The 20,717-nt window shown below is 38.5% G+C and overlaps 1 protein-coding gene across 1 annotated transcript; it reads right to left on the bottom strand.

The window, feature by feature from the left end:
• Positions 1-34: 34 nt before the first annotated feature.
• Positions 35-17,248, bottom strand: CSRP3 (cysteine and glycine rich protein 3). The gene is given in 7 exon segments (XM_063289575.1): positions 35-663; positions 2,054-2,080; positions 2,083-2,143; positions 2,877-3,009; positions 7,492-7,663; positions 11,104-11,247; positions 17,125-17,248. Coding segments are annotated over 6 exon segments (573 nt in total). The 5' UTR covers positions 11,216-11,247; positions 17,125-17,248; the 3' UTR covers positions 35-595.
• Between the last annotated feature and the right edge of the window lie 3,469 nt (positions 17,249-20,717).

Below are 20,717 nucleotides of genomic sequence, written 5' to 3'. Positions count from 1 at the left end.
AGTACTGTGTTAAAATAATTTGAGAAATGGTCAGTTATGCTCTGATGAATGAAATATTTATCTTAGTGCTCACAACTGAATTACATTTTTATCTTTAATGCAGTATAGCACATCTATAAGTTGCTCTGTCTTCAGTAGAATATGCTTAGAAGTGGAATAACCAATCAACTTTTCCCAAAAAAGTCAACAGAGCTTTGAGAGGGTTAAAATTAAAAAACAATAGAGGTAGAGATTATACTTGTAGGTAGACTTATCATTAAAACTATGTTACCTTGCTGACAAATCATAATCAAATCCTGTATTTCATGATGCATCTTCAAAACGTTGATGTTGCGTATGATATATAGAATAGGAATTGGGTTTTGCTTAATTAGTACAAGTGTAAAAATAACAGCATCAAGACTACGCAATTGATGAAATTTTGATTCAGAAATTATTTATGAACAGTTCAGATCTCAATGTTAATGGATTTCTCATGCTCAGGAATAAAATACTATTTTTCCAAAAATGATTTCCCACTATATATTACAGCAACTGTGTAAGAAATTAATTTTTTCACTGTTACTTATTTAGATAGGTCTAAGTGAGAAGCATCTTATTCCACCTTTTGAGTGAGGCCACCAAATCCAATTCCTGGAGGGCCAAAATTCTTTGCATAGCAAACTGCAAAACAAAGCAAAGAATGATAAATTTAGCTATTCTCATAAGACTCTCAGCATAAAACACCATCTCATCTCTTCTATAACTCAACTTTTCTATAAAGGTTTGGGAACAGTACCGTGTTGAAATGAGCCTAAATACATATAACCTAGATGACTGTATATTGCTCCTTTATTTACCCTTTGCCTCCATTTAGTCACTGCCCTATTTGCCTGCAACATTTTAAGTTCAGACAGGGCCACCAGATCTATAAAAACCTGGATGACCCCTGGAAGATAGCAACACTGAGGTACTCTGTATCTCTTTGCTTCCATCTGATCGTCTGGATTTCTGTAGCTCTAGCTCAAAAAACAATTTCAGCAAAGTTACATAGGTTTCAAAGCAAACGTTTATCACGCAGGAGGCTTCTTGTGCCGACTACAACGTAATCATTGTTTCGTTTTTTGATAGGATGCTTGCTTGCATGATCAAAGGCCTATGTGCTTTGATACTCCGTACAGCATCATGGTTTGCCTAACCATTATTTCTTGACCGGGTCAGAATTGGCTAGGTTCATACAACACATTAAGCCATAAACAAGGATTTACCATTTATAACTGTTACATTTGGTTTGGGCTTAGCATATTGTACAAACAAGCTACGTTATGCCTTTCTGTCTCTATTTCATCTATGTGCACTGAGAAAGGGGCTGCCTTTTCTCAACTCATAGTGAGGAATTATAAGCAGGCTAATATTGGAGACATTATATTGCTTAAGGAGAATGGAGAAAGGTGCTGAGTTGGGCAAGGAGGTCAGACATAAATGAGGAAGGAGTTGGATATCTGTCTGCTATTTTTACTCATAGTTCAGTTTTTTGCAGGACAGTAAAATGCTATGAAAAGTAGAATGAATGTAATTTCAAACAACTAGTGTTGTTTCCTAATATTTTTTGTTATAAGCAAAGAATGTGAAATTAAAAGCCTACTGTACTTTTTTTTTTTTTTTGCCTTCAAGTCAATGTTGACTCCTGGTGACTGCCTGGACTAGTCCCTGCAGTTTTCTTGCCAAGATTTTTGGAAGTGGCTTGCCCCTGCCTCCTTCCTCCGGCTGAGAGAAGTGACTGGCCCAGCTGTCACTGGGTCACCCAGCTGGTTTCGTGCCTAAGGCAGGACTAGAACTCACAGTCTCCCCATTTCTAGCCTGGTGCCTTAACCACTACACCACACTGGCTCTTCACTGAATTTGGTATGAAGATGAGGGATATATCACTGATGTGTGGATGTATCCCTCACTAAGATCTTTAAATGAATAAAGTTTCATTGGATACTTCTTTTTGGTTCTAAATCCAAAATACATAGTCTAAGTCTGCATGCTATAAGCTGCTCTCAAATCGTATTTTACATATTCCACTTGCCTTTACAATAAATCTCTCCGTCTTTGTAACATTTGTAGATTCTAGACTCTTCCCACAAATAGCACATCGGAAGCAGGTCTTGTGCCAAGGCTGAGACAGAAAGCAAAAAGAATTCATAGTCAGCACGGATGTATACGGTATTTCCACAGCAAGATGTTTGGCAGTCTACTGATAGATTAAGAGAATGACTATCTGGCCTTAGCTTGCCTTTCACCAGGTATTCTGGACTTCATAGAGTACATTTATGCAGAATAAACATAGGAGCTTGAAAATCATAGTAATTAATTTTAATGTCTCATGCAGATCAGGACTGGAATATCAACTGCAAAATCAGGCTGGAGCGTTATTTTAAAATGTGGAATAAATAAGACGTGTGTGTGTTTCTACAGCATAATCCTCGGCATATCAACACATGTCTTCTCATTAGTGTTGCATAGGTTTGGAACTTTAACCTTGTACCTACTGTACACATGAGAATATGAAGCAGTTAACACCTTGGTAATCATTACTACAGTAGACTCTCAGTTAACCGGAACTCAAGCAACAGGCACTTTCAAGCAACCAGCAGAAAAACTCAACCTGCACTCAAGCAACCGGCAAAAAAACCTGTATCTCTCTGCTGCCATCTAGTGGGTATTAGGGTTTAGTAGTAACTCTCAGGCAACCAGAAACTACATTTATCTGGCATCTACCAATCCCCATGGGTGCCGGTTAACTGAGAGTCTACTGTACTTGGTTTGTGAGAGTTGTCAGCTAAAGTGTTTTAGTAGTGCCCTTGTATTGTGATAACATACTTCATATAGCTTACAGTACAATTTCTTACCTTTCCTCCTCCTATTATCTTCTCTGCAGCATATACTGACTTTCCACAACGAGGACATTTTTCTACATCCCCAAACTTTTGGGCAAACTTTGAAGGGTTGGTAGGGGTAGAAGAATGAGCTGGCTTTGGTGAGCTGATGGCAAGAAAGTTTAGCATGTATTAACCCTTTGATCTCAGAGATCAAGTAAATTAAGGAATATCTGACCTGAGCAATAAATAAAATATGCATCAGTGTTACATCATCCAAAATGAAATGAATCTCATATTTTTTTTGATGGAAGAATTTAATATTTATACACAAAAGGGATATTTTTGTGTTTGGCTTAAACAGTACCCATTGTCATACTTCCAACTAAATGGACAAATGATGCAAATAATCCCTCCATATTTGAACTAAGGATCTTTAAAATAATATTTAGATACATAACAATTATACTTTTAATGGAGCCAACCAATATCAGTGCTGTAACATGAGAACTCTAAATTCTGTAGAATTTATTGTCAGGCTGGTTATTCAAACCACTACTGCTGATTCCATACTGAGCACAGTTCATAGCAGAATCATCAGTTTGTTCATGCTGAGCATAAAGTAAAAGAGGAAGGAAATCTACCCCATTGAAAAATCCTGATAAAAAGTATGAAAAATAATAGAAACATAAAAGTAACTATTCTTAATGGCTAGAAAGTCATGGGCAGCAAAATCACAAAGAGTGTGGTATTTTGAAGAACAACAAATGTATTATGATACAGATTTTTGTAGGTTTTGGTCAATGTAACTTCTTTATGGACTGATCCACTTTAGGGTAATGTCATGTTCCCGTTCCGATGTTTATGGTTCCTCGTAACGTTTCACATGTCATATCTGCAGTTGCGTGCCTGCCTGGCCACGCTGGTAAATTTCCTTTGTGCTGACTTGTGATCTTCTGGAATGTATGTTTGGGTTATCTCTGCTGTTCAAGGTTACTTTCTCAGGCCGATTCTAACGGTTGCTAGCGTCTGGGGTGGGTGGTTGCTATGCTAGCCTGAGGGGAGGGTTTGCAACAGGAGCAAGGCTTTTTAAGTTTGTAATTGGCGTGCTTTTGCTCATTCTCAGCTTTCTTCGTACTTTGCATACTATTCATTCAATAAATTAGTTTTCTCTAGTAACTACTGATGAGACTCCTTTTATTGGAATAGGCAATCATTACAGGTAATCCTGAGTGAATGCCCTTAACAGAGAATTCTGCTAAAGTCATCTAAAGGCAGTTTCCTGTATAATTTCATGAAGCCATTTCAACCATAGATACGCATTTAGCACAGGCAGTAGCCAGTTTGGTCTAGTGGTTAAGGCAACAGGGCTAGAAACCTGGAGACCATGAGTTCTAGTCCCGCCTTGGGCCTGAAAGCCGGCTGGGTGACCTTGGGCCAGTCACTCTCTCTCAGCTTCTGAGGTTGCTGTTGTGGGGAAAATAGGAGGAAGGAATATTAGGTATGTTCCCCACCTTGAGTTATTTATAAAAATAATAAAGGCAGGATAGAAAATAATAAAAATAAATGTAAAGGGATTAGAAACATAGAGGCAGCATTCAAAAGAAAAGACAACTGATGAAATTTCAGAATAAAAGCCATCAACTATACTATAATAAGGATAGTTCATAGAATTATGCAGGATTGTGGTTACTGCAGATTACAAAAGAAACAGGGAACAGGCTGCTCCTTTTCCTTCAAATCTGCAACTCTGATAAACAGTAGTGATAAAAGTCCACAGCTTTGCCTTCTTACTGTAATTCTATAGCTGTGTAATCCACACAGTGTCCTTTAGTCTGTGGCAAGGCCAGACAGCAGGAGGAACAGCAAGCTGTTGTGGTACATGGAAATCTTTTTTTAAGCCTTTCCTGACAGCCCCCTCCCCCAAATATTGTCCTAAATTCCTTTCCTGAGATAGCCTACAATCTCCTCTGACATGACCTTTGCATTCCTCATTGCTTAGACTTCAAAAAATGCAATAGAGAAATCTGAATATCCTAGCATGAATGTTTTTGAAGCAGATGATTTTAGATTAACCCTATCTGCTAAACAGAATCCAATACAACAAAATATTATTGCCCAGAGGTTCCATATTCTGATTTTGTTGTCTCTATTCCATCCACTCTACTCCTCTCCCCAATCCATTTTCAGTAGGGTAAGGTTTTCCTGATTGGACTCCTCCAGTTGATCTGCTAGGGTCGTATTTCTCAACCTTGGCAACTTTAAGCATGGCAGATGTTGAGAGAACAAAACAAGAGAATGATCCCCGGCAGCTTCTGTATGGGTACGAGCCTCAAACTCGTCAACTAAAATATATGAAGAGTTTCATGGCAAGAGCAAATACTCTTGAGGGCACACAAGAGCAGAACCGAATTGGAAGATGGAGGAGAGAAGCCACTGACCAAGGAAGAGTCCCAGAGGAGAACATTTGACCTCCCCTATGTTATTTGGAGGGTTCTGAATAGGTTGAGGGTTGGAGTGCCTACGTGTAAGACTAATATGCTCAAGTGGGGGTTGCTGACAGATAATAACACACTGTGTGAATATGGAGAGAGACAGAATTCGGCCCAACTGCTGGCCTGCCGATTATTACCAATGGTGTGCACTGAAAATGACTTGTTTTTGGCCAATGACAAAGCCAAGAAGGTGGCATCATATTGGCAGCTTAAGTTTTGATCTGGATATGAAGGAAGAAGAAGAAGCATGGCTGGCTGGGGAATTCTGGGAGTTGAAGTTCATACATCTTAAAGTTGCCGAAGTTGAGAAACCCTGTGCTACGGTCTGTATTTATTCATTCATTCATTCATTCATTCATTCATTCATTCATTCATTCAATTTATATTGCCACCCATCTCAAACTAGTGACTCTGGGCGGCTATTTAGACAGCATGCATACATATATGAATAGAACCAAGGTCATTAAGAGTAAAGACCAATGCTTAAAGCAGGACTGCCTTGCTTGCCATCTATCCCTAATGCCGTTAATATCCCTCTGTGAATATAAAGAAGCATGCCCCAAAAGCAGTAGTTCTTTGTATTGGTCCCTATGCTTAGGAACTCCTTGCCCTTGCAAACACCTTCCATATTAAGCTTCCACAAACTGGTAAAAATTGTTTTCTCTGAGTAGACGTTCAAGGTGTAGATGGCTGATGCATGAAGTAGAATGTGTGGGGTGTATTGGTTTTATTGTTGGTTTTACTGTCAGGAGTAATACCAGGCTAAGCAGTAAGAAAATACTGCAAAACATGCAAACGAGCAAACATTTAATGTGATGTGTGGATCGTGTCTATGAATGCACATTCCTTTGTGACTGGTGAGCTTTTCCAATGAAGGAGTAGACACGAAAGGAGTCCCATATTGAGATAATTTAATTTTAACAAAGTCCTATTGTTGTACTACTAAGCAAGAAGATATATTTCTAAATCCTACTGATATCCAGATAAGTTTGTTTAGATCACAACTTGGGACAGGTTTTTTTTTAAACTTCTCTGGATTGAACTAGTATAATAAGGTTTGACAGTCTGATTTTTGTTTTGTTGCAATTGTGAAGATCTCTTCTCTCTCTTTATATTACAGTAATATGAACATAGAACTTTCAATATAAAACAACAGGTAACAATCTTAAGTACTCAAAGCAAATATTCTTCTTCACCCTAGAGTACAGTGACCATATTTTCTTGAAAAAGGGGCAAATCTGAAAGAGGTTCATAAGGATAAAAAAAAATAATTGCTTATGTTTATAACTTTGCCTTACAAAGAAAAATTCAAGAGCAAAACCAAGAAAAACTTTACAAAAATGCATATTTTAATAAAAATAAAAAGTATATGCAAATTTATTTTTTTTAAAAACTATTCAGTTTCCATATTCACATGAATGTGAAAGACTGTGCATTAAGTGGTACCATTTGTAGAATAAAAGTTAAATGACCAAAATAAGGGACAATAGTGAGTTTTTGAAAAATAAATCTAAAGGACAGCTTGCTGAAATAAAGGACTGTCCCTTATAATAAATAGGGTCACTGTACCCAAGAGGGAAAATTATCAGCAGATTGCATTGTGACTACCTCAGAATGAGGGAAACATCAGGATGATGTGACAGGGCAAAGTCATCAATGTTCTGAGAACAAGGTCATGGTGGGGAAAATTGGAGGAGGGGGCATAATTATGCCACCTTGAATTATACAAAATAAAGGTGGGTAAAAATCAAATAACTAAATAATAAACATATTCCATTGATTGTATAATTACTATTGATGCTATATTCAGCTGTGTGATACCACACACAACTCCTGAGGTCAGCAGGGTCTCAAAGGGTTAAAATTTAGATTCTACTTTTTTTTACAAAATTTAAAATATATGTAAATAAGACTTCATTTTGGTGCCTAGTGTTCTTTCTGTATGGTAGCACAATTGCCCAATGGAATACGTAATCAGTTTAAAGTAATACTCCTGAGGGACTAAGTGTCATTAAAAAGGTTTTAGGAAAATGATACCAATTAATGAAAAATATCCAGAGAACTATTTCTCTAGTGTGTTGTTATGGAAACTGAGTGACATGACTCGGTACAACCAACTCTATAATTATAAAACAACCCAGAATTTCACTCACTGCTGCTGTAGATCCAGCCCCAGATGTTCTCCCGTGTCAGTGCTGAGACAGCCAGCGCCCTGCCCATAGCCAATTCCTTTGGGGCCATATTTCCTCCCATAACATGTTTTGCAGTAGATTTCTGATTCATGAGCTGCTACTGTTGTGCTGTCCAGAGCTTTTCGGCAACCCACTAAGAAAGGATATAAACACACATCAAGATCCTGATATTCAAACAGAGGCGCCTGCATTTTACTATTCTACGTTGGAGGTTTGAAAACGAGGCTGCTAAAAGCTTCTTAATAATCAAAGGCAAGGGAAGCCAATTGCATCTATCGTTAGAGAAATTAGAAATAATCATAAGCCCAGAAAAACTAGGAAATGCCTGATGGAAAGTACTCATCCCTTTTCCCCACCCTCACAGCCCATGCGAAGGGTAAGCATACAAAGGAAGAAAAGAATAAAAGCTGGAATTTGTTGATTGTGATGAAGGACAGCAAGCTTTGAGTTCAGAAAGTCTTGGAGTCTCTTTCTGAAGAGTTGGGTGGGTCCAGTGCACTTGGCTGCTCTGTTACAGGTTTAAGCCATGCCTAGCAGCACATGTATTTATAACTAAAGTAGCATTAAAGAAATGCTATTAAATCTCCGGTGATACTTTTCTCCAAAGGAAACCAAATCCGAGTGACCGCTGGTCCTGGATCTTCTACAAAGCTCAGCCAAATACAGCTTATGTCACAATATTTGAGGAGAGCATTTCCCCAGGGGAAAACACTCTTAGAGCAAGTATGGCATTATACAGTAATGAAGATTATGCCTGGAACAGCTTCTCTTTCATATCCCTCTCCAGCCACAAACCACGTCTGCCTGCCCAGCTTTGAAATGAAGCTCACAAAGAATGCCGGTCTTATAACACTGTTACGAAGTTCTCTAAGGTTACATGAAGTGCTTTGAATACTTATAAACCCTTTGAAGTCTAATCCAAACTAAGCTTTATTTGTATTTTGGCAATGTGCATTCACAGGCTACATCTGGGTCACAACTGTGGGAAGTAATGCTTTTCTGACTTCCAACATTACCCCCGCGGAACAAAAATAAGATTTATTCTGACTATATTGCAATGATATAGCTAGCTATCTGGCTATAAAGTTATTTGCTTATGAAATTAACAAAGGCCATTGCAAATATTTCACTTCTGTCCTAAGGACAGAAAGGCAAATACTCTAGATATTACAAATACATTTGGTCCGATGCATTAAAATCAGAAACGGGAGTTGATTACCGAAGTAAATGGGAACAAATAAAATTGAACCCACTAAAGGAAGGATCTTCTGTAATTTTGTGAATTTCCTCCTTCTCTATTTTGCACTCTCATCCGGGAAGAAAAGATAATGATGTTTATTCTGTGAATCGTTAAGGGCTGGCTCCAGCAGCAGATAAAGTGCTTCTATTTCTGATCTCCTTGGAACAGAGGGTCTGTTGCCTCAACAGATGGCCCCAAAGCCTTGCTGGCTCAGAAGGCTCGACTGTCAGAAAGTAGTTTGAAGTTGACAAATTGTGATTGAGCCACATATCCACCACAGATGCCCTTTAAGTCAAAGCTAACTCTGACAAATCAGAGGTGTTAAATGCTGCAAGAGGTCGGATTTTTTTTTCCAGGAGATGCTGAGTTTTCTGCCAGCATTGTACCACAAAATTAATGACTAAAGGCAATTTGTTATTTATATGACTTTCCTGCTAAATATACACCAAGCGGTGTGGCCATCATAAAGTCATACAACAGTTAAAAAAACAAACCCACAAACATTTACTAAAGGAATTAATGAAAACATAGAATGCAACCAACCAAGCAGCAACATCCGTATTGATGACTTCTATACAGCAGTATGGTCTACTAAGTTTAATAAGAATTTAACTCCCAGACAATGAGGATGCAGTTGCAGTCTAAAACTGTCTGCAATAAAGCTTAATGTTACACAGTAAAGGCTGTTGTATAAAGGCTTTTTTTTTTTCATTTCTAGAAAAAAGAAAGGGGTGCTGTCTGGCTTTCAGCTGTCAACTCAGAGGCAAAAGTATTAAAGAAATCATATCCCCAGCCATCCATTGGGTGTGGGCACTGCTAGACCATTATTCTGAGAAAAATAATTACTGATCAGGAACTTAAGAAGCAGGACACTTTTCTTAACGTTTCACCATAAATCAACTCTATTGTACTTTAAAACCTTCATTCCTTGTAGCCACTGTGGGTGTCAGTTTCAATAACTTGAAAGGAGAAGTTGTGTTGAACATTGGAGAAAATGCCCGCCTTTCAAAGATCGGAAAGAATACAGTACAAGTTCTGGTCTCCTAACCATCAACCCTTCTCTGGCTTGCTAAATTATTCCTTTATCAAACTCTGTCCTGTTCTCCTCTAATTGATTTGATGCTCATATTTATTTGATGTGCAACATCTGGATCCTAGCACAGACTGACTGTAAGCTTTTCTGTCATATTCACTATAATTTCAGTCAATGTTGATTATTCAGTCTCCTTATTACAAAAACACTATTGTTCCAGCAGTCAAAAACCCACTCTTAACAAGGAAGACACACATAACTAATTATCAAACACATGAGAGAAAAGAATGTCTATTTTTTAGCAGGATAATATACAATCTTCCTAGTGGCAAGACATGCATTGGTCTTAAAAATTAGGAAGGCCAGGACAAAAACCATATTAACTGTATTGAAAATCAAAATTAAATACATGTAAGATGCTTATATCCATACATTTAATAATTTCTCTCTTTTGTCATACAGTATTAAAATTAATGTTTGATGGAAATTTTCAGAGGAGCTCTGGAGGTCTTGGGTAGCTACAGTCTAGAGCTTCTAGCTGAACTCTCTGTTATACAGTAGTAAATTCAAGCTTGTTTCTCCCAGAATGAGAGAGACCTTTTTGCCACCCAAAGTGGCACCATTAAGAAACACAACAGAGATGTCAGCAGATACAAGTAATTGAAAGTATGCCACTTTAACTATCATATATATTTCACATAAGTTGCTTTCCCTAGAGGATTTTAAGCAGAGGATGGCTATCCAAATCCTCCAGGAAGTCATATGTAGCAGTGAATATTCTGCATTAGTAGAGAGCTGGGCCAGATGACCTTGAAGGCTCCTTCCAGCTCTACAATTGGATTTTCACATCATGCTACATCATAACATTGTTTTGCTTTGGCTTATTATGTTGTGTGGACCTAGCAATTGTGGTTAATAAACCAGGATTTATGGCTAAATATGTGCAGACCTCAATTGTGACTTATTTAACAAACCTTAATTAAGATTATGCCTTTGTGCTCTGGAGTCACTCCACTCAATGATGTTATGGTTCTGTAAAAGATTTTCTCATTATAAAATATTTTTTTCAGAAATCATATTTCTGAAAACTGAAACCAAGGATTTATTTATAATTAGTATTTATTCTTTCATAAATGTGACTTTTGAATACCATAATTACTTTTTAGCTGCTCTCTTGGTGGGCAGAAATAAAGAACAATGTTTATTTATTTATTTATCAAATTAGCTATTGTTCCATGAGTCACAATAAGAATAACAAACCACAACTATTTAGTGAAAGAAGAAACATAGATAAACTTACTGCAGTGGAAACACGTCTTATGGAAACTCCGTCCATTACACTGAATTTCCTCAGCATGGTAGACTGTTTTATCACATGCGCCACATTTGGCTCCACCTCCCCAGATTGGCATCCTTGAAATTTTCAGTTGGCTTGAGCTGTCTCCTTTAAATCCAAAAATAAATAAGGCATAATTAGCAGAAATTAGTCCTCCAATATGCTATAGTAAAACATTTTAACATGATGCTATGCCAGCTATTCAGCTGTGTCATAATGGAGTTCTCAGGTGGGATAGACTGTGACTACCGTATCTGGGCTGCAAACATCCAGACAACCACTAGATGACAGCAAAAATAGTTTTTTCTATCTCTTTGCTGCAGTCCAGATATGGCATGCCTAGGATGGTTCCATAAAAATGTAGGCCTTGCCTCTGGTTTGGCTGGGAAATTTAAATTATGGGAATTGAGGTTCAACACATGCACAAAGAATCTCCCAAATTTATGGTCTTTTATGAGGGGGCCAAGTTAGGAAAATAGAAAGTGGGTGAGAAATAGTTGATAAAAGTCCTCAAGGATTGTGAAGGTTGCCAAGTGTGTGGGGAGGCTCTGCCCACCATCTTGCAGTTGAGGCCCTTCCTTCCCACGGGCCACCATCCCATCCCTGATACCCCTTGGAATGATCATGACATGGTATCATTCCAGGAAATTGTGGAGGTGGAAAATAAAGGCACCCAAGAGGAAATGGCTGTTGGAAAATCCTCACCACTATTTTGGTAGTAGAAAAAAAAACACCACCAGATAGGAAAAGAATCAAGAACAGAGCACTGTCACTGCCATGTAATTATAGCCACTGTGAGAACTTGTGCATTGGGTTGGTGGCACAAAAAATTTGCTACCTGAGCCAAACATAAAATGGTTGCATCTCCCTTTCAAGAAGCATGATACCCAAGGTTATTTTGGCACCTGTGGCCAAACTTCCCACTGACTCCTCTCTTGACCACTCCCTGGCAACAAAACCAGACACAAATGATAAATAAAATAGTTAGCAATTCTCAGCTCCCAGAGGGACTCCCAGACTCTGCTTCTCTAGTGCACATCAACTTCAATCCAGAAGGGATCTATGGAGAATTTCTAGTTAAGCCTTTAAAAAAATTAATAAATTGCATGGAGCAAAATGTTGTATCTTCTACAAGCAGCTATTCAAGATACAAGAATTTCCTTGAGTTCTCAACCTTATCATCAGATGCCATCTCTTTTGTTGCTCCAATTACTAACAGCCACTGTGCCGCTTTCATAAATGCCCTTCTAAACAGCACTTATTCCTAATGAGTTTATCATTTTGCCGAGTTTACCTTTGCAGAGATCAAGCTACTCTGAACATCTAGGATTAATTCCTATGCTCAGCAATAGCAGCTGTGTTCGATTTTAATTAAGTTACCCTGAAGGCATTTTCCTTCTGAAAAGGAAATACCTATTTTGCTTCAAGAGGAGGAAGAAGCATTTGCTGTCCCTCCAAATACTCTTTTTTTAAAATAAATGTTATTAAAAGTTTTACAAAGAACATAGACGCTAACACAAACTAATAAAGAATAGAAGAAGCAAGAGAGAAAGAAAGAAAAAGAACAAAAGAAGTACAGAAAGAATAAAAAGAAATAGAAGCTTCTGATTTCCTTTGCAGCAAATATAAGTACAATTACAAAATTATCTCTTACTCTATGATTACAAAAAAACTAACTTTTTTCTATTATCTAATTTTTTTTTCTAATCATCAAAGCCACAAATTGTAAGTGCATTTTTTTTCTCTTTCATGCAAAAAGTCCATAAGGGGTTTCCAGTCAGCCATAAATACGGATATTGCTTTTTTTCTGATCAAAGAAGTTAATTTAGCCATCTCTGCAAGTTCCGTTATCTTCACCAACCATTCTTCTGTTGTGGGTAATATCTAAGCTTTCCACCTTTGAGCATATAACAGTCCCGCTGCAGTTGTCATATACAAAAACAAAGTTCCACCAGTTTTTTCTAGTTGCCTGTCCATTAGTCCCAAAAGAAAAGTCTCTGGTTGCAGTTGTACTGCTGTTCCTTCAACTACTCAATGAGATGTTTTTCATCATTATTTTATCCAATAAAAATAGGGATAAACTCAAGAATAACAAAATGAGGGCAAGTGTACAGCTTGGGAATGCTCTCCCATAACAAAACATCTGGCTTTATTCTCCGCTGATTTATATTCAAAGTGTGACTCTTTTCTTTCTTTAGCTCAATGTCTCCCCTTTTCTTTCCCTATGCTGTTTTATTTCAGCTCACTCATGCTGTTGCTCAGCAACCAAAGTTAAAAAGAAATCCCTCCCATGCTCCCAGGTCTCCCTGAGTTGTTAGAAAAGCAAGAGTGTAGCGTTTGATAATGCATTGCAGAGGCACATCTTTTCAGCCATCACAAATAAACGTGTGGATTTCCTCCCTTTGAAAACCTGAGCTTTGCAATGCGGAAGGACGAAAGTTTAGCCCCAGCATTCAAAGCTTGTTTACGCAAGCAGCTAAGAATGGCATTGCAAATGCTGCCTGTCCTAGAAACAGCAGCACAAAAGAGTGGTTGTGATGAACAGCTGTAGGGAACAGAGACAGGTGCAAAGGAAGGGCTGGGCTGGATTTGGACCTGGCTTGAAATGGTCAGTAAATTGCAGCTGAATGATAGGTCTGAGGAACTGTCTGTCTTTGTGGTAGAGGTTCCTGGCCCAAATATTTCTGAGATAAACTTCATGCTAGCAGAAATTCTAACATGGCAATGTGCGTTCTTTGATTAGAGCTTATTAAAAGAGCCTCATATCTCAGCAAATGTTTGTTGTCAGAGATTAAAAGCACGAGAGGTTGGAGATGGATCAAAAATTAAAGAGGGAGAACACAAGATAGATAAATGAGTGAGGTGGGGGGAATGTATTTAGCTTGGCTGCACCTGCTGTATGTAGAATTGAGAATAAGGAAGTAATGAGGTTAAGAACATGCTTTATTCTTTGAATGAGTTTGAAATTGTTTTGTTGCATTCCTCTTTCCTTTCCTTCTTTTTGGTAATAATTCCAAGGGCAACATCAAATTTATGAAGGAAACACAGTGTTCTCAGCTTCTGAAAGCAAATAGGTTAGGAGTCATACTTGGAATGGCTGTCCAGGCTCTTATCAAACACCTTCAGACGGAGAAGCCACAACCTCAGTAGATAGGCTGTCCCAATACTGTACAGATTTTACAGTTGGGACATTTTTCATTATGTTAACTTATCACTGTCTCTAAATATCACAGTCATATATCATTCATTAAACATCCATATTCACTTAATCATCTGAGGACCATCAAGCCCTTCCAATTAGGTTATCATTTTAGTAAAGTCCAGCATGAGAGCTTGGCATCCTCAGCCACCTTCTATCCCCAGAGTCCCTATTGCCATTTTGCTTTTGTTACCTCTCCTCTTTGAGCATACCATCAGTGACAAAAGTGAAATGGAACAAATCTTTCCCTTTCTGAGCAGTTGAATAGACTGAGTGGGAGAAAAGTAGAAAATGTGGGTTAATTCAAAGGGGGGAGGTCTCCACTCAAGGGTCCCCCTCTCACCACAGAATGAAATCTGATCAACACGCCACAGATTTTCCAAATGGCACAAAAAGGAACTTAAAAAGAAATTTAGCCTTACTAACGTTTCAGGAAGCATACCCAAACTTCAACAACATTAATGGTAGCTAGTACGCTATGGCTGCATTCTGGTTCTGGGTTTTAAATTTTGGTGTTCCATCCTGTCTGGGAGAGGTACAAGTAAACTCAAATGGTATTTGAGTTGTCATCCAGATAGCATCGCAAATGGTTCCATGATTCATTGGTGGGAAAAAGGGATCCAAAGCTCTCCACCTCCACTTTTCTTAGTTAGGTGACTGATACTGTCAGTAAATCCAGAGAGAAAAAAATTCTGAGGGACAATAATGATGTCAGTTGTTTGGTGGGTTGCAGAAAGCAAATATAACACTCAGAATATAGCAGTGACCTCCTCTTTGTCCTGTATGTACCACAGAACTAAGGAAACAGCCTGCTTCGCTCATACTGCTTTCTTGATGTCTCAGTGAGTCATATTTTCTAGGGACATCAAGTCCTAGATTGGCCTTTGCCTGTTACATTATGATCAGTTGAGTTATTCTGAACTCCTGGCTCAGTCCATCTTTTATCCTTCTTGGCAAGCCAGTCACTTTCTTATTATAACTTTTTCCTAAGAGATAACTTATCTTACTGACACTAGACCAAAGCACTATTAAGATATCTTTAACCAAGTCCAAGATGTCCGAAATTGCATTGAGATTCACCCAGCACTTTGCTCCTAAAAATTGTCATCTCAATGTCATAGAAAAGGGAGATAGAGAGAAAAGTAAGTTTTATACTTAAGGATAATACAAAAAAGAGTTGCATTATCAGTTCCCCAATTTAAAGTATAAGAGGAAATATTGGAATTATACCATATTAAGGCAGAGTTAAACCCGAGTCATGGCAATAACCACATAATACCTTCTTGTATTTTCCCTGTGTCAAAAGTTGGCATAGCTATTTGAGATTGTTCTCTTGAATTCAGTAAAATACCGTGCATACCTTACTTTGTTATGTATAGTGTCATAATCAATACTACTTTTGGCTGGGAATACTTTCCACCTATTGTTCCCAACTACCTACAGAACATATGATAATGACATTAATCAGTCCATTACACCATGGGTTACTAAAATAAAAAGTAAAGCTCTTTCTCTTCAAATAGGATTGTAGCTGCTGTACCCTCCAAGATGGTAAAAGAAACTTGGGCTACAGAAGACCCCTGTGGTTCCAAGGGTACAGCTCTATCAGAAAGCACCCCAACCTACAAGGCTGATTTTGGTGGGAGGAATGCAGTCCCTTCTCTTATAGGTTGAAGACAACTCAGCCAAGGGGGAAAATATGCAGGGACAGAAAAATTGTGGAAACAACCCTGCATGTTGAATATCATCTTTACACATGAAAACTTTCTTCCCCAAAGTAGCTGACTAGACACTGCCTGTTGATTAGATTTCTACCTGTTACACAGAAAACAAAATTGCTGCTGTATGTAATAAAGAAAAAATGGATTGAGAAATACCTGCCTCCAAATCTGTCCTGCAATAAACTTGTGATCTTTTCAGTCAACTGCTATTCAGGGATTTGTAACCTTGAAACTGGAGTATCTTGATGGTTTCTCTAAAAGCTACATAGGAGAATCCAAGCATTCAATTGATTTCAGTGGAATTTAATTCAAGGCTTGTAGCTTCAACTTTTCTTCCTCAGAAAAAGTTGAGATAACTACAAATAGAATTCAGTGTCTCAAAATGCACTGGCACTTTCTAAAAGATGCAGATCACAAGAGAGCTGTTTTTCCAGACTGGCAACAACTCCAAGGTTCTTTGGAGATCTGTCATCTCCTCTTACTTCAGAGATGCACAAAAAATAGCCTGTAGCTTGCATTTGACCTTCCAGCATCCCTTTGGCAAATTTCAAAATGGAACAGGATCAACATTTTTGGCTGCTGTTGTTTTGCTCTGGTGGGGGGGTTGAAGTTGTTACGATTTTTAAAGGCATATGTACCTTAAAACATTCATTTTACCTCTTGAAACTCTTGATTCCCTTGATTTCCTCCTCTCCAAAAAATGGGCCCTGGCGCTGCCAACTTTTGGAACTTGTCCACTGAAAGTTGTCCATCTCTGTCTGATCTTTTTAACTAATAATGCTACAATTTAAAACTTGAGATCTCCTGGTTTCTACTGATTATGAAAGTATACTGTATTCATTAAGAGAACCCCAGATTGCAGTCCTAAATGAACTTACCAGCAAGACAGCTCCGGTAAACTAGGAGTTAATCTTTTGTGAATGTGTCAGTCCTGTGTTCCAGATTTGGCAAAAATAATTGCAACATAGTAAACAAGTTCTAGCAATCCATTTCTCCTCATGGGGAAAAAAAACCCCTCACTAAATAGCAGACAGTGCCCCTTAATGCTTTCTCAGCAATACTTACCAGAAGGAAATGTATGTATCTTCTTGTCTTCTGTATCTTTTTGAAGAGACCAAGCCAGGATCCGGCCGACTTTAAATACTTTCAAGGAGAGGAGGGCTGTGTAAGTTGGGGCAGGGGTAAAGAGTATGTGAGCAATGCTACTGCTATCAGGTAGCTTAAAATAACTTATGACAAAGCCTTGGATTGAGCATTGGTTGTGAGCAAGTAACAGAACAATGTGGGCCCCTCAGATTACACTCAAATGCTTCCAAATGTAGTTGTCAAGACAAAAAGTAATTAAATGAATCAATAGGACCCAAGGCCTGAGCTGGGTTACAAGTCAATTATGATTGTGTTACCTGGTATTGTTAGGCTTCATTATTAGCTTTTAAAGAAAGGTGATATTGGCATTTCTAACATGGCAGTCTAGGCCTCTTTTCTAACTTTAGGAAAACATGTTTTTCTTCTGGGCCAACACCATTTCTTCTGGTATGTGAGAACTTGCCTTTTCAGCAACTACAATAGGGAGCATATTCTGAAAGTCCTTGAATACACTTTCAAGTTTTAAAAGATACAAACCCCTCTGGGAAAGGGACTAATGTAATTTGTAAATTTGCCATTTGTGGAATGTTATCTAGAATCAGTGTTTTCTATTGTCCAATTCTCACATGTAATCAATGTCTTTTATTGTTTGATTACTTGCTTTATGACGTATCACATATACTGAATGCATGTATCATTTGTTTCTGCACCCTATAAAAGGTCTTCGCCCCCCTTAATAAACGCTTTTTGCTTTTGCCTGAATTGCTGTGTGATTCCTGTTTTCAGGTAGGCAGAAAGCCACCTTTGCAAAGGTTAAGTTGTTTCTCTCCCAAATTCAGGTAATAGGTCTTCAGCTCCCTGCAAAACTTGAAGTGCCTGAGTTTACAGGCAAAAAGTGAATCCTTAAAAATAAAATGAAAGACAGTTATAGACAGACCACTTAGCTATGGAAAAAGTTGATAGCATAGGAGCTGCAACTATGATATACTATCATTATATGAAGAGCTTGTATAAACCTGTTTTCCCCCAAAACTGAACTGAAAAAAATCTGATTATCAGCTTGGCCATTTTTTTACATCCAGAGAGGATGCTCATCACACCACATGCTGTCCCCACTTCTCAGCTTAATCAAAGGCTGCAGAGGGTTTTGTTTTCCCTTTGCTTCCTCCTGGAAGACCAGGTAAACAAAGAACCTGTGTAGAATTAGCAGTAATGTTTATTACAAGGACAAATTAAAACAGGTGAGGCAACTTAATGCCCCTTAATTCCCATCAGCTCCAGCCAGCATGACCAATAGTACAAGGCAGGTACAAAACATCTGGAGGGCATCATCTTGCCTACCTATGGAATAAATTAAGCTTAAACTAAGTGGAAACCACCCGTTCCATGATCTATTAAGGAGCATCTACAGAGACATTTGAATAGTTAAGAATAATAGTGAGCTTCAAAGTGCTCTTCCACAAGTACCTAAAAAGGATCTTTTGTATATTATGGGAGATTTCAGTGCAAAAGTAGGCAAAGGAGAAGATGCAAGAATAGTAGGCAAGTTCGGGTTAGGCAAAGGGAATGAAGCTGGCGACCACCTAGTGCAATTCTGCCAGGAAAATCATCTCAGCATAATGAACACATGGTTTATTCAACCTAAGCGGCAATTGTACACATGGACAGCACCAAATGGACAACATTGAAACCAGATTGACTTTATTTTATGCCAACAACACTGGAAAAGCTGACATTTGTAAAGACACTTCTTGGTGCCGATTGCGGCACAGACCATCAGCTATTAGTGGCCAAAATGAAACTCGAATTGTGTAAAGTAAGGAAAGGTATCATCCCCAAGAAGTTTAATGTAAACAACATTTCACCAATGTATGCCGTGGAAATTAAGAACAGGATTGATCAACTGAATCTAGATGGAAAAGATCCAGATGAACAATGGCAGGAGATCCAAGACAACATCATTGAAACTGCTGAAAAGCATGTGCCGTGCCAAAAACCAAAGAGGACAAACAAGTGGCTATCTGACAACACCATCAAAATAGCTGATTAGCGGAGGGCGGCCAAAGCCAAAGGCAACAAGGATGAAGTAAAAAAGCTGAATGCAGCTTTTCAACGTGAAGCTAGGAAAGACAAAAATAGGCAACTTGAGCAGTGTCAAAATCTAGAAGAACCTAATATAAGGGGGCATACAAAAGCCATGTTTGCTGAAGTGAGAATGATGCGATCCAGCGTCTCTGCACGAAAAGGAACAGTCAAGGACTGCAACGGAAATGTACTCACCGACCAACAGAAGATTAAGAACAGGTGGAAAGAATATACAGAAGAGCTATATGCCAGCTCAACTTACCGGCAAGATGGTAATGACGATGGCCCTGTTGGTATTATTTGTTTCTGCTTGGAAATAAGCTGCAGAGAAACACAAGGTATCCATGGTAACAAATCATTTTCTTAAGTGTTTGGCAGAGTCAAAAGGTCAGGCCGCATTTGGTCAACAAGGTTTAAGTGTCCAATGACCGTATATGAGAAACTGAAACCATCCTCTGCTTCCTTGCTTGATTTGCATTTAAATAAGCCAGCTCTGCCAGAGCTTGCTCCTCTTCTTGCTTGCTTCTTCTGCTTTTTGAATTCAGCAGCTTCTCTTTTTTGCTCAGCGCATGTGTGCATGTGTGTGAGCTTGTAAATATGCTTTTTTCTATTTAAGGATTTTGACCCATCCAGGGCTCTGGATGAGGAAACTGTTTATGTTCTATGATTTGTTTGAATATAATTATTTTTGCTGAAATGCCTGGTGTCTTCTTTCTGATATCTTGGGCCAAAAGCTTCCCAGCACTCTGTACAAACTCCAACAGGCCCAATGGACAAAGAACCAAACATTTTGGAAGAAGTAGAATGGGCCACAGCAAAATTGCCAAACAAAAAAACCCCAGGTATTGGTAAGATACCTGCAGAACTACTAAAACTGGTGCCAGTCAACATCATCACTGCCTTGTGTTAAGAGATATGGTCTACTTGCCAATGGCCTCGGGACTGGAAAAGATCAGTTTTTATCCCATTAGCAAAGAAAGGTGATGCCAGAAAGTGCTCCAATTTTTGCACAATTGCGTTGATTTCTCATGCAAGCAAGATTCTACTAAAGATTATACAACAGTGGCTACAGAATGTCACTAATCAGGAGCTACCTGCTGTTCAAGCTGGCTTTAGAAAAGGGTGTGGTACTTGAGATCACATTGCCAACATCAGATTGATTATGGAAAAGGCACATGAACACCAGAAGGATCTATATATGTGTTTGATTACAGCAAAGCCTTTGACTGTGTAGAACACAATAAACTATGGGCAGCTCTGCATGATCTTGGTGTCCCACCCCATCTGATCAGACTTGTTAGATCACTGTACATTGACCAGGAAGAAACTGTGAGAATACTCTACGGTGACACAGATTGGTTCAGGATCAGCAAGGGTGTTAGACAGGGATGCATTTTATCCCCACTCCTTTTCAATCTCTATGCTGAAGCGATCATGCAGAAATTAGACCAAGAGTTGCTTGATATTGGAGTGAAGATTGGTGGAAG

Source organism: Candoia aspera, chromosome 1, assembly GCF_035149785.1.
Source record: "Candoia aspera isolate rCanAsp1 chromosome 1, rCanAsp1.hap2, whole genome shotgun sequence".
Taxonomy (NCBI): domain Eukaryota; kingdom Metazoa; phylum Chordata; class Lepidosauria; order Squamata; family Boidae; genus Candoia; species Candoia aspera.
This window is presented reverse-complemented; position numbering and strand designations above follow the sequence as displayed.